This window comes from Oppia nitens, unplaced genomic scaffold (assembly GCF_028296485.1).
Source record: "Oppia nitens isolate AA-2021 unplaced genomic scaffold, nextdenovo-longstitch-racon4-pilon3 scaffold2_pilon_pilon_pilon, whole genome shotgun sequence".
In the NCBI taxonomy this organism is placed as follows: domain Eukaryota; kingdom Metazoa; phylum Arthropoda; class Arachnida; order Sarcoptiformes; family Oppiidae; genus Oppia; species Oppia nitens.
The window spans coordinates 3666787-3687020 of record NW_026533210.1 but is presented as its reverse complement, the minus strand read 5'-3'; the positions used below and the strand labels follow the sequence as shown (position 1 = coordinate 3687020).

Genomic DNA, 20234 nt, shown 5'->3' with positions numbered 1-20234 from the left:
ATACAACAATTAAGTAAATGCCATTAAATATTAATTATGATTATCTTAACTTTACTACAATATTTATTATTTCTATATCTTTACTAGGGTATGTTATGCAATTATATATATATTTTTTATTTTTTAGTTTTTATATATTTATGTAATAAAAGATTAATTTTTATAATATTTATAAAACTATTGACGTTGTTTTTACAATTTTTAAATTTAATAATAATTAAAAAATTTTGTTAAAATTGACAATTAAATCATTTAAAATCCGTTTTATTTTTAATATTTCTTTATGTCTTTTATAATTTTTTTTTATAAATAAATATATAGTTTATTTATTATAAATTATTACTTTTATAGTCTTTTTAATATTATATATTTATGAATTTATTTTTATTTTGTAAAAAACATATTTGGTTAGTAATTTTGTAATTATACTGTATATTTGATAATTTTATTTATTTTTTTTAATTAAAATCATTTCTTAAAAAATACAAAATAAATTAAATAAACAGTTTTCTTGTAGATTGATAATCATGATTAAAATTGAAACACATTATCTTCAAGATATTTACTTTTAACTTCATGGTATATTTTATAAAGTTTATCGGTTCCCTCTTTCTATAAATAAATTAAATTTTAATTATTAAAACAATAAATATATAATATATTAGACAAAAAAAAGTTTAGACAAACCATTTCATGTTTTTTATCATAGGTTGTAATACCATTGACTATCGATTCGGTTAATTGTAATGAATAAATAATGATAAACATATAGGCAATCAATGAAAACAATTTTGCTTCCCTGAGCATAGCATCGACTGAATTTCGGGGATCGGCAGCAAACTTGTCGCCATATATGGCAACCATTTCGTTAAAATAACTTTCAATGAATGGCCTAAAATTTGTGTTGTTTGATACCTGACCAATGAATTTGCCGTAATCATAGCCTAATACTTCAAAATCCTTTCCCCATTCAACAAAAATAGTGCCAAAATCATAGCCCCGATAGCCGTAACCGCAATACTCGAAATCGCAAACTACTATATCTTCGTCTTCAGTGATCATTATATTGGATCCGCGAAAGTCTACGTGAGTGAAGACAACCGGAATGTTTGAATTGGTGATCACATCCTTAAGCCAATCCAACTCTTGTTTGATATCATACAGTTTGAGTGTTTCGCACTGACACTCGTCAATAAGCGCCGGTAAGTCAAAACGTTGACTGGCTTTTTGATAACATCCGTAAAAATAATCAAACATCCAATCGGTTGACCGATTAATTGGTACATCCAGTGCATGAACTCTGGCCAACTGTTTTGCTAATTTGTTCACTAATTTCGGGTTATTTTGTTGGTCTACTCGGAAATTCTTGTTCTAAACAATGATTTCATAAAAATTAGTAAAAATTATAATAAAATAATAATAATATTTCATACAATAAAATGCTTAATAATATTCAATATTATGTAAACTTATAATTGTATAACATATAACATATTATAATTATTTATAATTATTATTATTAATTTTATTTTGATATAATTTAAAAAATACTAGTGATGTTAAAAATATTTAGCATAATAAATTATTATTAATACTACTAACTGTACTAGTATACTGTATTTATAAAAAATAGTACCTTGTAAAATTTTTGAATTTGTCCGCCGGGAAAAACACCGCACAATTTTGGTCCCAAATTATTGTCGGACATCATTACCGATATAACCGTATCGGACAACCGTTCGTTTTCCTTGAAATGTTTGTCCTGATAGTAGAGGACAACCACTTCATGGGGTACACCATCACCAGTGGTACTAAGTTTTTCATCGATACCGCAATAGTATATCTGATTGGTTAGTCCACCACTCAGTCGCCTGATCTTCATATCCTCGACAGTCGTGTCCAACCAAACGCCTCCCAAATATTGTTGACATAATTGATGACACTTTTCCTTATAGTTATCAACATTTCGACCCCTTTCCAGATGAAGGGTTGGCTTATTTGACTCATTGTTTGTATCATTAATATCACTATTATTATCACTCATATTTGGTTTTTTTTATTTAAAATAATATTAAAAATTAAAATTAGTTTTCTAAATAAATTACTAATAATATAATTTAAAAAAAAAACTTTTTATATAGTTAAATAAATAAATTTAAAAAATAAAATAAATTCTACGATATTTATAGAATCTATAGACTAGATGTATAAAAATTTAAACTTTTTTTTAATAAAAAAAGTTTTTAAAAAACAATACTATTTAATAATAATATTAATACATAAAATACAAGTATAAAAAAATTAGTATACATTACAGTAATATTATTGTATATACAATGATAACGTAATAATATCGAAATTAGTATAATTGTCCTTGAACATTTTTATCATACTATTATGGGTTTATGTATTTTATTCGAATAAACCAATCGATGATATTATAAAATTTAAATACTATTTAAAAAAAACTGTCTCACTTTATGCTAAACCAAAACAATAATGGCCGCCAATAATTTCAATATAACAGTACAGTACAGTTAGGGTTAGATTGAAATTCCCAGGGAGGGAAGTTCCCAAATAAAATCCCTCCAATTTTCCCGGAAAATATGGAAAATATATTATATTCCCTCCCTTGATCGTTAGAAAGGGAAAATATAATTTGTCATACATTAAAAAATACCTAATCTCAATGACTATGTGTTTCAATTGGGACCATTATGTTAGCAATAACTCAATCAAAATGCGATTCAAATAATATTAAACATTTAGTAAAAACATTAAATACATTTTGTAGAAATTTACTATACAAACGTGTTTTTAATTAAACATTATGTAAAGTGAGTTAGGGTACGATAGGTGGTACCACAAGGAAATGTCTTCCCTGGGAATTCCCAGGGAACAGGGAATATAAGGAACTTATGGAAAATAAGACGAGGGAGGGAATCTGATCTAACCCTAAGTACAGTATATATATGCGCGCAATATTATAAAGTCTAATGCTTATGGGGGCGGAGTCTTTACAAGGCATAGTTATTATACACACTAAGCTGTATGTATATATTAATAGTAAGTGTAATCTATGTACTTGTGGTGCGTCTGCTATTGTTTTGGTTTAGCACAAAGTGAGACAAATTTTTTTTATATACCCAATAGTCCAATAACTCAATTTACCACATGATGTCAATCATTAAGGACGTCTAGTTTTTATTTTAAAGGCGTTTTTATGTTTGACCCCACATTTCAACTTATAATTCATAAGTTATAAATCTGTTTTCATACAGTATTTTTCAATGCATTAAAAACTGTTTCATTTACCACTACATGAGTACGTTATTGTTGTTGTTGTATATATATATCGAAAAATAATTTATTGAAAAATAATATTATAAATTTACACTGTATAATATATAGTATAATAACTTAAATATTAACATAAAGTTACTTTAGTATAGTATAATCTATTTACAGGTATCCAATGTCTAAGCTATTTAAATTTAAAATGAAATATCGTTTTTATCTATGAATTGATATATGAAATTATCAAACATTACAACTTAAAAACGTTTTGTCTGATAACTTATCAGTGAAAGTACTTTATTATAAAATTAATACATTAATTCATATTTTTAAAATGCAAAAAAATACACAATTAAGAATATAATCACTTTAATTTTATAAACAACTATCTAATTATTTTTTAAAAGGATTATTCAATGAAACAATATAATCAATAAATAATAGTTTAATTTATCGTTTAACTTAATTATTGTTAGCTAACATACATTTAATTAACTGATATTATAGTATTGTAAAAATAATTATATTAATTCACAATAAATTAATATATATATATATTTAGTAATTACAAAACAATTTGATAACTATTATAAATTGCATTATATAGTTAATTATAATTATCAAAACTAATTTTATATTTTATATATACATTAATTAATTAGAATTTTAATATTACATTAATTTATATAATTTTATTTATTATACAGTAAGCATGAAATCAAATTTATTATTTTGTTATAAATATTATTATTAGTGATAATAAAGTATATTAGACTATAATTCTGTTAAAATTAATTAAAATATTGTTTAAAATTGTATATGCATTATGCATTAAAATATTAATATTTAAACATGGATTTCAATATTATTTTTGCTTATTTATTATAATTTTAAAATATTAATAGGTCACAGATACATTTATCAATATAATAAGTGTTAATGTATTAATTATTTGTTCAACTGTAGAATCTGTATATAATATTATCCAAATTATTATTGATTGACATATTAATAAATAATAAATATACTACACATGTATATCATTTAATATTAATCTTTTATCAAAATAATAACAATTAATAATGATTTAAATGACTATTTATAATTTATGTATTTGAATATTTCTAATTTATTTTATTGTAACTATAATATGTTAGTTAAACTAAAGTTTAGTTATATAATAATTGTAATCATTATACTGTCATTTGTAAAATTATATTCAGGCAATCAATTTATAGGAAATATATCCGTTTCAAAAACAATTAATCCTTATATTAATGATACAAAAGTTTTGAAAACTATCCACAAGTTAGACATTTCTAAGTTATATTTGTTTTCCACAAACAACTGGCCATTTCTTTCACCAGTTGGTCCATCCGGTCGTTTCCTATGTGTTTGTGCATCAGTACCGGGAACCAGTGGTCAAGCTGTTAGGCCTGTAACTCAAGGTTTGATAGATATTAGTTTACGCATTATAGTTATATTTTTATTGTTAGTATCGCCGACCATACCTACCGATCAGCCAACAGACCCCACTCAACCTACTGATCCAACTGATCCAACTGATCCAACTGATCCTACTGAGCCAACTGAGCCAACTGAGCCAACTGAACCTACTGAACCCACTGAACCCACTGAGCCAACTGAGCCAACTCAACCCACTCAACCGACTGAACCCAGTGTACCCACTGAGCCAACTGAACCTACCGAARCAACTGAACCTACTGAGCCAACTCAGCCAACTCAGCCAACTCAGCCAACTCAGCCAACTCAGCCAACTCAGCCAACTCAGCCAACAAACCCCAATGGAAATCCAGAACCGACTAATAATTCGGAACCGACTTCTTCACAACCATCTGAAGAGGGAGCAGAGGGTGGAGAAGGCGGACAACAAACTCAGGCCTCACAGAGAAAACAGACTCAAGAATCAAATGAACAAAAACTTGAAGACACCGGTGATATTGCCGTCACTAATGCCGAGGAATCGGATATTACTTTGTCGACTACTGTGACATCGATGGCCACGACAACAACAATTCGTAGAAAGATTAAAAATAAACTAAAAATTAATAACAAAACTAATAATAAACAAAAACAAATTAATAATAGAGATAATAAAGTTTTGCCATTAAGTATTCAAACTAAACGTAAGACAAAATCTACGGCAACAACAACTACTACTACACCTATTAGTCTTAAAACAAAAATATCACAAACCTTAAGAAAGGACAGTGAGATTAAACAAAGCACTGATAGATATTATGAAAGTAATAGTGAAGATAATATTGATGAAGAAAGTGATACAAACAACGATTTAACAGAATTAACATCAATACAGTTGACAACAATTACAACAACAACTACAACAACAACTACAACAACAACTACACCGATATCAACAAAAAAGGATAACCCGTGTCATACGTGTCCTAATTTTTCAAATAATAGTCACTTTATAAATAATAAATTTATTAATAATAATAAAAATTTTGATGATAACATAAAAAATAAAAATAACAATAATCAAGTTAAATTTGTAATTAAAAATAAAAATAAAAATAAACAAAATTCTAATAATAATAATGATAATAATCAGAGTAAAAGAAAAAATAGAAGAAATCTGAATAGAAATAATAGAAAATCCAATAATAATAATAAAATTAATAAAAATGTTAATAAAATTAATAACAGAAATGATCGACAAATGGATAGAAATACACGAATTAGACAAAGAAGACAAAGAATTGAAAAAATGGGCGAAAAATATAGGAATAGAGTCAGAAAAAGACGTAAATTTATGCAAAGAAATGATTGATTTAATAATATCTGAATAATAATAATATACTTCTGTTAAATGAATATTAATAAAAGTATTATATTTATCACATTATTGTTATTTTTTGTAAAAAAAATATTGTAATATATTGTAAATAGCATAATGTAATACCAAATACAAATAAACATTTAATAAATTTCTAAAATAAAAGTTAAAACTAATTAGATCTCAATTTAAAATATTAAATTATTTTAAATTATTTTAGATAGAATTTATATTATAAATCGTTTTTGAAAAACAGTATAATTTTTTAAGATTTAGTTAGCTTTACATTATTATAAATTAGTTTTTGTTTATTTTTAAACTGTATTTGAATTTTTTATGTAAATATATTTAATAAGCATAATAAAATGTTTTACATTATTGTATTATACAATTTTTATATTAATTAAAATAGTTAACATAATTAATTATGTTTACAATACAATTGATGTGAATTATTAATAAACTATAATTACTTAAATTGTAATCATTTATATACTGTTTAATTTCGATAATTTCTTATTATTTTATTATTAAACAATAATAAAATTTTAAATATAATTTACAAATATTTATTATACAGTATTTTTCCTAACTTTACATTAACATAATATACAATCGTGTCCTAATTAAATTTGTTAATATATGATATCAATTACATAAGTAGACTAATCATTTGTAATTTAGATCTATTATTTAATTTATTATTGTTTACTCATTTGTTTGATACAATAAAAAACGATATAATAATTATAATAAATATTCTAATTTGAATACAGATTCTAATTAATAAAAAAAATATTATATTTCATAATCAATATTATTGTAATTAAAATGTTTAATTAGATTAATTTAAAAATACCTTTATTTTAAATTACAACTTTCCAATAAAAAAATGTCTATCATAAATGATAGATAATTTAAATAATGAAATATAGTTACACTTTTTATGTTATTTTTAGTATTTTTAATGTATTAATATTAATGGTGTCATCATTTACTATTACTAATGATAAGCAAAAATCAATAAATATCGGTAACACTAAACTGGACACTAGTGTCGTTGAGCCGCAATTTGAACCGTTTAAAAGTGCTGTCCTTAAAAACCAATACGTCCTACTGGTGCCCAACTGTGGATGTAATCGCAGACGTATACCAGGCGGTCGTATTATACCACCAATTATACCGGGACCGGGACCTGGTTTTCCCAATACTCAGGGTAAATACTTGTTTAATTAAAAAATTAATTTAAAATTGTAAATTATAATTATAATTAGTAAAATGTTTTTATATACTAAAATAAAAATTATTAGCAACTATACCAGCGGTGAGTCCATCTGATCAGCCGCCACCGCAAACAGGTAGGCGAGCACCGGCCAGAAACATGCACCAGCAATTGTCAAGTGCTGGCCGACCCAATGGTGGAAAAAATTTGCTAAACATGTTAGTTCAGGCCAGACAATCTAGACTACAGGCTGTGCAACGTATGAATTTCTGGAGGACACCCTTTCTATCGAGGAGAGGATAATACTTGAAAATATATATTAGTTTTTTTAAATACTGAAAATATTAGTGAAAAAATAAAAATGATTTACTATATAATATTATTAATAATATTATAGTAAATCATTTTTAAACTTATCATATATTCACTAATATTAATAATAATAAAAAAATCGAAATAAATTAATACAATTATTTTAATGCAATTAATTTTTATTTATTTGCTCTCATTTTTAATACTATATTAGAAATTGTAAAAATATAAATATACAAATTAAATTATTTATATAAATAAATAAAATAAATAATTAAAATATAATAAATATTAAATTAAAATTGTACATTACTCTAAATTACAAACATAAATAATAATATAATAATAATATAAATTAAATTAAATAAAATATTGTCAAATGAAACTAATTGGTTAAACAACTAATTGTAACTTAAATGCCTCGCAATGATGATTAAGATGATAACAAAGTCATAGTCCGTATAATGAATGCCATTAAGTTTGTAGGTTTTCCGGTGTCCGATAAGTATAGTATGTTTACCACTTTTTCCACTTTTTATGGCCTCCATGTTTTTTCCATCCCTTGTGACCCCCGTGCTTTTTCCATCCCTTTTTATGACCTCCGTGTTTCTTCCATCCCTTACCGTGTTTTTTCCACCCCTTTTTGCCCCCGTGTTTTTTCCAGCCCTTGTGTCCTTTCTTTTTCCACTTTCCGTGTCCGTGTTTCTTCCAGCCCTTCTTTTTCCAACCTACCGGAGCCCAGAAAATAAAATGATTTTTTTGGTTTATTGTTGTTGAAGTGTTTGCAATTAATTGGATATAAGAGTTAAACCTTTATGACCGGACAGTAGGTCAGAGTCGTCGCCAAACGAGTCAAACGTTGTTTCGTCAAACACGAGATCGTGAGACATATCAGCACTTGAGTACAGATCGACACCACCTCCTCCTCTAGAATATAGACCTCCACCGCCACCGTCGTCGCCACCAGAGGACAGGTCACTGCCCGATGTCATTTCACTGCCAAAGTCGTCGTTATCAAAGTCGCCGAAGTCGCTAAACTCGGCCCGACTGCGACCGATGAGAAGGACACCCAACATAACTGCCAAACATATTATATACAGCCTCTGAATAGGAGTTAATATAAACATTTAGTTAACATTAAGTTTATAACAATTTACACATAATATCATTAAAAAACACTATTTTAGCAAAATATTTACCATTTTGTTGATAGTTTGCTAAAATTTCTTTTCAAATACAAATGAATTGAAAAGTTGTTTTGAATGATTGTTGACTGCAGTCGGACCTCATATTTATAGTCAAACCAAACTAAACACATTTTGCTAGTAATTGTGGTCTAATATCTTAAAATATTAATCAACCAATTATCATATGTATATAATTAAATATTTTAGATCAATTGTTAGAATAAAAAATACATAATAAATTGATTTTCTATTTAATTTTATAAAAATGTTATTTTAGAAACAAAAAAAAACAATTTATTTTTATAGAAATATACATTAGACGTATAAAAAATCAATGACATTAAATTTAAACATACAATTAAAATTGACATTCAACTTTGTGTATTAGTTATCAGTAAAAAAAATATATTTAGGTTTAAAACTTTTTTTTGAAAACTTATTTTTATATCAAAATATATAACAGCTTACAGTATATTTGATACAAACAATTAAATTATAAGGCATTATAAGGTATATATATTTCTAATAGAAAAAATTACTATTATATTAATATTATATTACTGAATGAGTCTATTAATCTATTAATTTCTATTACAATAAATCAGGTTTAGATGTCGTGACACTATTTGTTAGACATTAGTTTTTTTTATAATATACTAATTTTTTATCATAAAATAATTTTTTATTTATATTGCTTTTAATCTATACTTAACGAGTTTTGTATAGGACTTGTCTGGTATGAAAAATAAGGTTAAGAAACACTTTCATTAATAATAATAAAATCAATATAATTAGATTCAAAAATAAAATATTTTGACAAATAGTATCTAAAAAAACAAAATTATTTTTAAAATACCGACCTTTTTAAAATTATAAAAAATATTATCTTATTAATTGACCAAATTGTATATTAAATCTATTTATATAATATGTAAAATAAAATATTTAAAAATTCGACAATTAATATTATATTATCAAATAATTTAGTTTATTTATAATTAATTTTTACATCTATGCAAATATAAAGAGTTAAATGGACATACTATGTAAATATATATATATTTATTAGGTAAATTAAACATTTATAAAAGTTATTATTGCATAAATATAATAAATAAAAATTAATGCAATATTAAACTGAAAATTTGAATATTAATTGAGAAATATTAGTTTAATGCGTTAATATAAATACGTTAAATTTAAAAATGACCATGGAAAAAGTTGTAGATAATTTTAGATTAAATAAAATTGTAATTGATTATTTTTTAATTAATTGTATGATTTACCAGATAAATGCAGTTAGTTATTATTTTTGTTAAAAATTTTTTGAGTCGACTTTAAATTATCTGACTATTCATACAATTAATTAAATTTTTTTTAGTTTAAACTTATCTATAATTTTACATTGATCATTTTTTTAATTCAACCTATTGGTGACCATATAATTGTAATTACTATAATAACCGCCGCCTCTGTTGAAGACTCTATTTAAAATTAAATTATTTATTATCATCTGATAAATTAATGCATAATTTAATTAATTAAATTTATAATGTACCCAAAATAGATTTATATCATAATTTTAAATTTACATTTTTAATGTCATTATTTTTTTTATTATAATGTTACACAATAAATTAAAAAAAAAATTATTCAATTCATGTACTCATAACTATTACATACATAGAATTTAAAGACAATTTAAATAATAATTATAATAATTTAAGTAAATTATTTTTAAAAAGTCATTAACATAAATCGTTAATTATTAATTATTAGCTAATAAAAATTGATGTCCTCTAATTTAATTATGTATTGATGTAGACATAAGATATTGGTTTTTTATATGTTTCTATAATATTAGACTGTTTATATATATAAATATTGTATATTACATATAAAATAATTTTAATAATAATATTAAAATTAAAATTGAAAAATTTCCCTGATTAATAATTTTACTGACATTCAATTGACAAAAGCTTAAACTTGAAATTATATTTTATAATAATTATGTATTAACAATAGATTGATTATAATCAATCAAATTTTTATTTTTTTAATACTGTATATTAATATTTTTTAATTTTTATTTTATCTAAGTTTAGTCATAATTGCAACTGAAATTAAATAAAATTTATATAATATTAAAAAAATTTCTAAATAACACAAAAACTTTGTTTGTTAAATGAATTAAATAATTAAATAAATGTTAGTTTAGTCTAAAATAAATTATAAGATATAAAGTACTTAAATAATTATTTATAGATTTAATTAAAACTATCAATACTGTATTTATCTAATAATTAACGTTATTGCTAAGCTAATGATAAATTATACATTTATAACTTATAAATTATAAGTAAAAGAAATTAAATAGGTTTTTTAAAAATATTTAATGGACAAAATAATAATATTTATTTAAATTATTATTATGTATGTTTGTAAAAAATCATATAACAATTTATTTGAATTAATAATTTTATCTTACGTCACCTACTAATCAGTATAAATGTCATATAAAATTTAAATAAATTACTTATTATAACTAATCAAATGTTTTGCAATCATTTTTCAAAAATAACTTTTATATGAAATTTGTTTTTTTTATATAAAATTTAACATGAATAAATTTAGTTTAACTTAATCAAGCAAATCACATGCAACTCATTTTTGTAATTTTATTTTCATGTTTGATAAAATAATTTTTCATTAGACTAACAATTAAAATAAATACTTTTATTATTTACTTAGTTTTTTTTTAAATATTTTAAATTATTTTTAACAACAATATTAATAATAATAAAATTAATACAATTATTATTTATTAACTGAGAATTATTTAATACTAGAAATAAAAAATAAACAATTATATTTATTATTTTAGCACAATAAATTAAAATATAGTTTAATAAAATAAAGTTTATTATTTATTTATTTATTTATCTTGCTAGTCATTGCATAATCATGACTTCAAATTTCAAAATAATATCGAGTTTAAGTAAATTAAAACAACATAATATAGCAATAATAATAATTATAAAAAAAATTAAAATACTAATTATATATATATCAGTCTCAAAATGTGACTGAATCTAAATATGACATCAAAGTAAAAGTCATGTGTTTTTTTGCAACAGAAAAATCAAAACAAAAAAATTGTTAAAATGCAGCCAAAATAACTTTTTTTTATTTGATATTATTATATACCTGATTATTACTAGAAATATATTATACTAACATTATTATCATTTTACTAATATTGTATAAATACCAATAATACTATATAATTTCATAACTCTCTTGGAGTTTCAAAATGTTAGGATGTTTTCAAGGCTTTCTCATTGTATTATTACTATTACTACTATATTATCTATAATAATATGATTTTTTAAAAAATGATTATAAATTGGTTGTAACTATTTGTTGTGTCAATAGTTTAACGTGTTGTTGATGTTGTTTTTGTTGTAAAATATAAAATATTGTCCTTCAAAATAAAAACAGTATATTTTAAGCATACTTTCTTAAATTTATGTTTTTAACTTAATGTTTAACTTGATATTTTATAAATAAATTTATATATAGATTATAACTATATATTTTATATATATATTCTGTATATTTAACCAAAAATATTTGGCTCACCATTCAATAAGATATTAATACAGTGTTTACCAGTTGTGACAATAATTGTGTGTTTGTATGTATGTCTGTATATCTATCAGTCCTCCACCTCTTGTCCAATACTACCCTTTAAGCTATTATTATATGCCCTCTTCATCGCCGACACACTATTGACTTAACGATCAAATAATATCAATTAAAATCAAATTAAATACAATCATTAATAGTTATATTTTATTATAACATAATTTTTTTTCTCTCTCTTTTTCTATTCCACTGTCTGTCTATCAATTCAATTGCATTTACATTAAATGATAATTAAATCTAATACGAAAAAAAAGTTGTTTTCTAAACTTACAGTATTTTTCCTATTATTAAAATATTAATACATTTATCTATGAATATAATAAATATTTTATTTTTTGTGAAATACATATGTGATGAATAAAATAACATAATAAAATGTGATAATTTTTTTTAAAAAACATTGTTTATCCCGATTGACAAAAACTAATGTATCAACTATAGGAAAAAATATCAACTTATAAAATATATTATTATTTTTTAATAATCTGTGATAATATCGCTGTTGTAATAATCACAAATCAATAATACAGTTGTTGTTGTTGTATGTGTGCGTGCGTTTGACTATTGATTTAATAAAATTATAAAAATCATTATCTATTTTTTGTGTATATATAATATATATAAATATACACAGTGTGTATATTAATTTTATTATAAAACAGTCATATTATTCATAAACATATACAAGTTTGTATATTATATATATGTAACATATATGTATATATATATATACAGTATATTATGCGTATATTTGATGATTGACTAAAACTGATAACAGCTGGTGGCGTGAGATGTGGTGCCAAAATCAAAGGCCAAAATACAAACTAACTGTCCCGACGATACACAGTATTATTATTATACACGCAGTTAAGTAGCACATGCCTACAATTTATGTACTGATACTACCAAACATTTGCCATCACCAGTGCAATCAACCCTTATTTTTTCATCTAACTCTATCATCACTATTTTGCGACTAATATATTACAATATATATACTGTATATATATATACTTTAATCCATTTCCATATATATATACGTACAGTCCATTTTCAATTAAAGATTATAGTAAGCACTGGTATTAAAGTGGTACCTATAAAGCCAAGTGATCGTTGACTTATTGACCAAATGTTTATCGTGTACTTAGTTTCCTGAAATAGAAAGTGTATATAAATTATATATAATATAATATACAGTATATTAATTAAAAAGAGTTTATATATAAATTAAGTTCAAAAATGTTTGCTATGGAAACACAAAAGTGTCAGTGAAATATTTATTTTTGTTGTAAACTTGTTTTAAATTAAAATTTTTAAACAAAACTTATATTTAATTAATAAATTATTTTTATTTAACAAGTTATCATTTTTATATTGTTGTTATAATAAAGGTATGTGAAATTTTATTTATTTTTGCTTGTTAATTTAGTTATAAAACTAAAGTATTATTTTTTAAAATTTTTAATTATTTATTTACTTAGAAATACTGAATAACAATACTGTTATTTTACATTCAGTGTTGCAATATATTGTGTTTATGTAGATATCTATAATATTTATCTTCATTATTGATAATAATAATACTAATACTAATGTACTGATAACTTAAACATTGTTTTCCACACAATTGCTTAATCGGTTAAATATAATGATAAAATAGTTTGCAAAACAACACTTTTTTCAAAATCATTGTTTTTTTTATCAGACTAGTTGTTATTAGTTATTAGATAAAAAAATAAGGTGATTCCCAATTGTTGTCCCTAAAAATAATGTTGAAATGTTAATTTACATAAATGCCTAAATTTTTTATAAAACACTATTTTAAGAATATTATAACAAAGAATTTTAATGTTTGAAAAAAATTACTTTTATTATTACTAATTATATTTAAAAATTATTTCAATGACATAAAAACAAAATATCAATTAATTCATTTATAAATATTTATAAATATTTATTTTTATCAACAAAATTAAAATACCTAATAAATATTAATAGAGGAAAATTTCTTTTATTATTATTAATTATTATATAATAAATTATATCATATCATAATTTATTTAATTACTAATGCAAAATATAATATATATCTAATTAATGTTTAATCAATGAATTAAATAAAAATAATATATTATTAAATAAAATATAATAAACTAATTGTAATTAATAAATATAGTAATTTATACACAATTACAATGCAATATTTAAATTGTAACAATAATAAAATACTATATAAATATTATATAAATATTATATTATAAAAATTAATATCATATAACTATTGTTTGACTATATATATCTATCTATATATTTTTTGAAAGTGCTTTATTATATTATTTTTTAGTCTTTGTATTTTATTTAGTTTAATTGTTTATAGATTTTAAAGTTTTTTATTATAATTTTTAAAAATCTATTAATATTTAATACTTTTTTTTACTAATAGTTTAGTCTATTTTTTAAATCTTATTTATTGAATTATAACAGATCATAACAAATTAAACAAATCTGTTACTAAAAATAGAAATTTTTATTTAAAAATAAATAAATAGTGAAAACATTTCCTACCATTATTGCACCGCATATTTATAAGTACTTTGTCACTGTTTATATAGATTATTGTGAACCTTAACCGCAAGTGTTTTATATTTTTGGGTAAAATTATTTGATAACATTTATTACTATTAATGTCATAAAACCAGACCATAATATTTGATCATAAACTTTGATCAGCTTTAAGATCATAAATTAGACACGTTTTTGACTGCAATTTATGTTTGTTTTAACGCCTCTTAAATCAACAAAATTTATATTTAGAAATCATTGATAATAAACTAACTATAAAATTATCAAAATTATGTAAATTCTATTAAAAAAATTATAACAATTATTTTTTTTTGATAATTTGTATTTAAAAAATATAAAAATTATATATATTTTATTCAATAAACAATTAATTAAAGAAATATTAAAATAGTCATAAGAGATATAATTTAGATATCTTTTATCATAAATTTTACATTATATTTGATTAAGTTAATGAAATTTGAACTTAAAATCTAATAATGATATATATTTATATTATATTTAATAGCTAAAATATGTATTGTAGTGCAATTACAATAGTATTATTGTTCAATAAATTGTATCAATTTTGATATTAAAAAATAATCTGATATTAACACACAAACACATTATTAAAAAAAGTAATTTATAGTCTAATTGTACTAAAGTTTGTTTACATTGTAAATTAGCATTTTTAGTATTAACTAATTAAGTTGTTATTGCATAATATATAAAACTAACATTGATAAAATTTAATTAGTAATTTGCGAAATTTATAAAAAAAATACAATTGTTTAATTAGCTTTAATTAAAGTTTATATACAATTTATTCAAACACATTCTAATTACTTTATTTTATAAAATAAATTTATAATATATAAATGAATAAATTGATAATAATTTTTTTCAATTTAACTTAAATATAATTATTAAATGATTTAGTAGTGCATTAAAAAAATAGGTGCATAATTCATATGTGAATTTGTTAAATAAATTAAGTTATTTATTCAAACACATGTAAATTACAGTAATTTTGTCAATTTTTATTTTTGAATCAAATTTCACGACTCATTTGGCAAATAATGAGAAAGAAAATGACAATTGATTTTTGCCTAACGATTATATTAAATGTCTGGAGATTTAAGTTACAAATCTTATAGTTTATAATTTAAGTTTTGTTTTTGAGTAATCATTTGATTTTGTGAACTAAAATTTTTTTTTAATTGATATTCAAGAGCACGTGTACATTGAAAATAGTTCAAAGTCTACACAAATTTTATAGGCATTTCCAACTATTTCTTTGACTGACTGTCTCTTTATTAAGTGTTATAAATAAAATAAAAATGATTTTATTTAATATATATATATATAATTTCCGAACGATTAGAAAGTTTTTTTTCATATAATAATGAAGTGAAAAGTTTCCCATAATATTTCTTGAATATATGAATAAACTTATATATAATTTTTTTTATTCAACAGATATATCTTAATCTTTAAACTTTCAATCAACTGATTTAAACAAATCTCAACTATATATATATATACTGTTTATAAAAATTTTGCTCAAAACTATACTCTCATCAGTGTCTCAATAGCTCAGTCCTAAAAAGCATATATCGTCTAATAATGTCAACCGAGACAACCAACACTAATAATCATCGTCGGTCGAGACCATCACCGGGTCTTATAGCTATCAAATGTTTAGTGATATTGTATGATGTGATCACATTTCCCATCTATTATCTGATCCAACGGCCGTGGATTCGACTACGAAAGGCCAACAGAGTTCGATCCGAACGGGAAGACCCAAATGATTTACATTCGCCGTACGTGAGAACTGGCCAACGAGTCGAGCATTATGTGACCAAATGTCAGACAATACCCGAAGCTCAGAGAATGTCACTCGAAAAGAACGGCAGAAACCGACCGGCACTTGGATTTCGGGAAATCCTCGGCGAAGAAGGCGAACGACAATCCAACGGTAAAGTGTTTATGAAATGGCGACTAACAGACTATCAATGGTTGACCATCGGTGATGTGGACGACCAAATTGGTGATATCGCTCGTGGATTGTTGACCAATGGTGTCAAACCAAAAGATACTGTTCTCATTCTGGCTGACACTCGTCTCGGTATGTATTTTATAGACACTATTGTCATCGTTTTAATTCATATAGTTTTAGCTCATGTCTTAAAATTCAAGGCAAATAAGTGAAAATATGTATTAAGTTAGACATAGATAACATTTGATACCATAGTTTTCAATCAAAAGACTTTATAAAAAATGTAAGAAATATAAAACCATATCTTTCATAGTTGTCTTTCAGAGACTGGTTTGTAGTTTCATACATATTATCATTAAACCTAATTTAATGATTTCTCAATGAAAAAAAATAGTATATCAATTTCTGTGATAATTGATTAAATGCAGTTTAAATTTTTTTTTAATTGATAATTATTCACAAAATATAAGATAAGCATTAATTTTATACATTTACTTTTTGTGATTATTTTTTTAAAACTAAATGTTATGCAATGATATATCGCACATACAATTTAATTAATTCATAATTAATAGTTTGCTAATAATTTTGATTTTCTCGCCTCCCTTTCCCCACTAAAGAATGGTTTTTAAGCGCTCAGGCAATCGTACGAATCGGTGCCTCAATTGCCACACTTTACGTCTCGCTGGGAGACGACGGTCTCATTCATGGCATCAATGAAACGGAAGTGAAACACATTATCACAACACAGGATATGTTAGCAAAGTTGGCTAAAATGAAGACTAAGATACCATTAGTTAATACCGTTATATATATTGAGGGACCCAAAGCTCTTAACGGTATCGACTTCGGCGACGATATCAAACTGGTGCCATTCAAAGAGATGGTCAGTCAGGGACAGGCAGCACCTAAATCATTGGTTGGTGTCGATCCAACACCTGATGATGTGGCGGTTATTTTGTATACGTCTGGTTAGTCTAATTAAAATAATAATAATAATAATAAATGTATTTATTTCCTCTATAATTAACTAAAATATTAGGATCAACGGGAACGCCTAAAGGTGTAGTGTTAACACATAAGAACTTTATGGCTTCTGTATCTTCAGTGTTGACTATATTAGACCACAAAATCATCCGAAATGCAGACAAACACCGATTCATGGCTTACCTACCATTAGCTCATTCCCTAGAGTTTTGTGCCGAAACTTTCTTTTTCTCTGTCGGTGTCCGCATGGGTTACGGTACGGCCAACACACTGATGGATTCGGGAACTGCTATCAGAAGAGGTGATAAAGGAGATCTCACTTTACTTAAGCCTACTATTATGCCGTCCGTACCCTTAATTCTGGATCGCATACGAAAGGGTGTGTTTGAAGTAATGGAAAAGAGGGGTCAATTCACCAAAGAATTGTTCAACTATGCACTCAATTATAAAGCCTATTGGCGACTAAGAGGAATGGATACACCAATTGTAAATAAATTATTTTGTAGTAAAGTACGAGCACAGGTAGGTGGCGAATTGGACATTATGATTGTCGGCGGAGCACCACTCAGTCCAGAGACGCAGAAGATAATGCAGGCGGCGCTCAATTGTAAACTATTACAGGTACAGTATATTTGCTTATGGATTACAAGTAATAAATGTCTGGTATTAACCGTTTTATTTATTTTGGACAGGGATTTGGTTCAACAGAGACATCCGCCGCTTCCATTATTATGGACTTTGACGACATGAGCTACGGAAAGGTTGGAGCGCCACTGTTTGGCATCAAAACCAAAATGATTGATTGGCCAGAGGGTGGCTATCGTGTTACCGATAAGCCTTATCCAAGAGGAGAGCTCATCATAGGAGGTGATCACATCGCCACAGGATATTATAAATTAGACAAACAAACTGAAGAAGAGTTTGAGGACAAAGATGGCTTACGTTGGTTCACAATGGGTGACATCGCAGAAGTGGATGAAAAGGGTGTCTTCAAGATTATCGATCGCAAGAAAGATCTCGTGAAGTTGCAGTTTGGAGAGTATATCTCATTAGGAAAGGTATGGATGCAAAATATCATTTTTTTTAAAAATATAATATTTAATAATAAAATATTTGATATTTTATAATTATACTAATAATTTTTTAAATATTTTTTTTAATTATTTATATATAGGTTGAGGCTGAGCTCAAAAATAGCCGTCTCGTAAGTAACTTAAATAACTTTTAATCAGCACTGATATCCCTAATAATATAATCCTAACTAATCATTGAATTGTTTTTAAAAGGTGGACAATGTCTGTGTTTACGGCGATTCAATGCACAGCAATTTAGTGGCACTTGTATTGCCAAACGCAAAGTCGGTGCGCAAACTTGCACAGGAACTGGATCTCAATCAGCTCAACGATAAGCCCTTACCGGAGCTGTACGACGATCGGCGTGTAATGGACGCAGTGCTCAAAGAGCTGATCCAGTTTGCCGTCGATTCGCGTCTTCACAAAATGGAAATACCGACAAAAGTCAAGTTAGTTTCGGAAGAGTGGACGCCGGCCAATGATCTGATTACGGCTGCACTGAAACTCAAACGAAAAAATATACAAAATTTTTATCAGAAAGACATCGACGCCATGTATGGCAAGTCATCGCCGGTTAGCAATAATAATCACATTAACAACAATAATAATGTCAACAAAAATCATATCAATATTAATAATAATAATCGCATTATTGCCGTCAATTAAATAAGCGGCTGTTGATTAAGTTTTTAGTTAATTTTATTTTTAATCAGTTTTTAATTTTTAATTGTTTGTATAAATAGCCGTTTTTTAAAAAAAATGTAACTATTTGCTCATTTATATAACGTTTATGAGCCGTAAACTGATTTTTATTATTAAATTAATTTAATTTTTATGGCTCACTCGTTTGTTATACTAATAATAATAATAATAATAATAATTCATTGATTTTGTATATCATTTGACATGTTTTTATATATTGGGGGGTAATATTAATTCGAGTTTTAATTTTTTTAAAAAATAATATTTTCAAATGTAACATATATTCCTGTATTATTATTAGTTTTAAAATGAAAGTTTGTAATCTCATTTGTATTAATTGTGATGATCTAGTTTT

At 24.3% G+C, this 20234-nt stretch overlaps 3 protein-coding genes across 3 annotated transcripts; 1 reads left to right on the top strand and 2 right to left on the bottom strand.

Annotated features, from left to right (window-relative positions):
- Window positions 1-531: 531 nt before the first annotated feature.
- Window positions 532-2044, bottom strand: LOC128955644 (choline kinase A2-like). The gene is made up of 3 exons (XM_054301317.1): window positions 1637-2044; window positions 688-1371; window positions 532-612 (listed from the first exon to the last, which is right to left on the bottom strand). Exons 1-3 carry the CDS (start codon window positions 2042-2044, stop codon window positions 532-534), a joined length of 1173 nt encoding a protein of 390 aa, XP_054157292.1.
- A 6032-nt stretch (window positions 2045-8076) lies between these two features.
- LOC128956173 (eggshell protein 1-like) lies at window positions 8077-8956 on the bottom strand. Its single transcript, XM_054301857.1, has 3 exons — window positions 8852-8956; window positions 8464-8755; window positions 8077-8380 (listed from the first exon to the last, which is right to left on the bottom strand). The coding sequence occupies exons 1-3, from the start codon at window positions 8852-8854 to the stop codon at window positions 8169-8171; spliced, it is 507 nt and encodes a 168-aa protein (XP_054157832.1). The 5' UTR covers window positions 8855-8956; the 3' UTR covers window positions 8077-8168.
- Window positions 8957-16604: 7648 nt separating this feature from the next.
- LOC128956392 (long-chain-fatty-acid--CoA ligase 4-like) lies at window positions 16605-20124 on the top strand. The gene is made up of 6 exons (XM_054302125.1): window positions 16605-17246; window positions 17738-18088; window positions 18160-18725; window positions 18797-19162; window positions 19279-19308; window positions 19391-20124. The coding sequence occupies exons 1-6, from the start codon at window positions 16742-16744 to the stop codon at window positions 19841-19843; spliced, it is 2271 nt and encodes a 756-aa protein (XP_054158100.1). The 5' UTR covers window positions 16605-16741; the 3' UTR covers window positions 19844-20124.
- Window positions 20125-20234: the final 110 nt, after the last annotated feature.

Excerpts from the sequence above, each read along its gene's own strand:
- LOC128955644 (XM_054301317.1), bottom strand. The coding sequence starts at position 2,044 with ATGAGTGATAATAATAGTGATATTAATGATACAAACAATGAGTCAAAT. Across the intron at positions 1,372-1,636 it reads AAATTCAAAAATTTTACAAG|AACAAGAATTTCCGAGTAGA; the intron begins GTACTATTTTTT and ends ATCATTGTTTAG. Across the intron at positions 613-687 it reads ATGATAAAAAACATGAAATG|AAAGAGGGAACCGATAAACT; the intron begins GTTTGTCTAAAC and ends ATTTATTTATAG.
- LOC128956173 (XM_054301857.1), bottom strand. Across the intron at positions 8,381-8,463 it reads CCTACTGTCCGGTCATAAAG|GTTGGAAAAAGAAGGGCTGG; the intron begins GTTTAACTCTTA and ends GGGCTCCGGTAG.
- LOC128956392 (XM_054302125.1), top strand. The coding sequence starts at position 16,742 with ATGTCAACCGAGACAACCAACACTAATAATCATCGTCGGTCGAGACCA. Across the intron at positions 19,163-19,278 it reads AGTATATCTCATTAGGAAAG|GTTGAGGCTGAGCTCAAAAA; the intron begins GTATGGATGCAA and ends ATTTATATATAG. Across the intron at positions 19,309-19,390 it reads AGCTCAAAAATAGCCGTCTC|GTGGACAATGTCTGTGTTTA; the intron begins GTAAGTAACTTA and ends TGTTTTTAAAAG.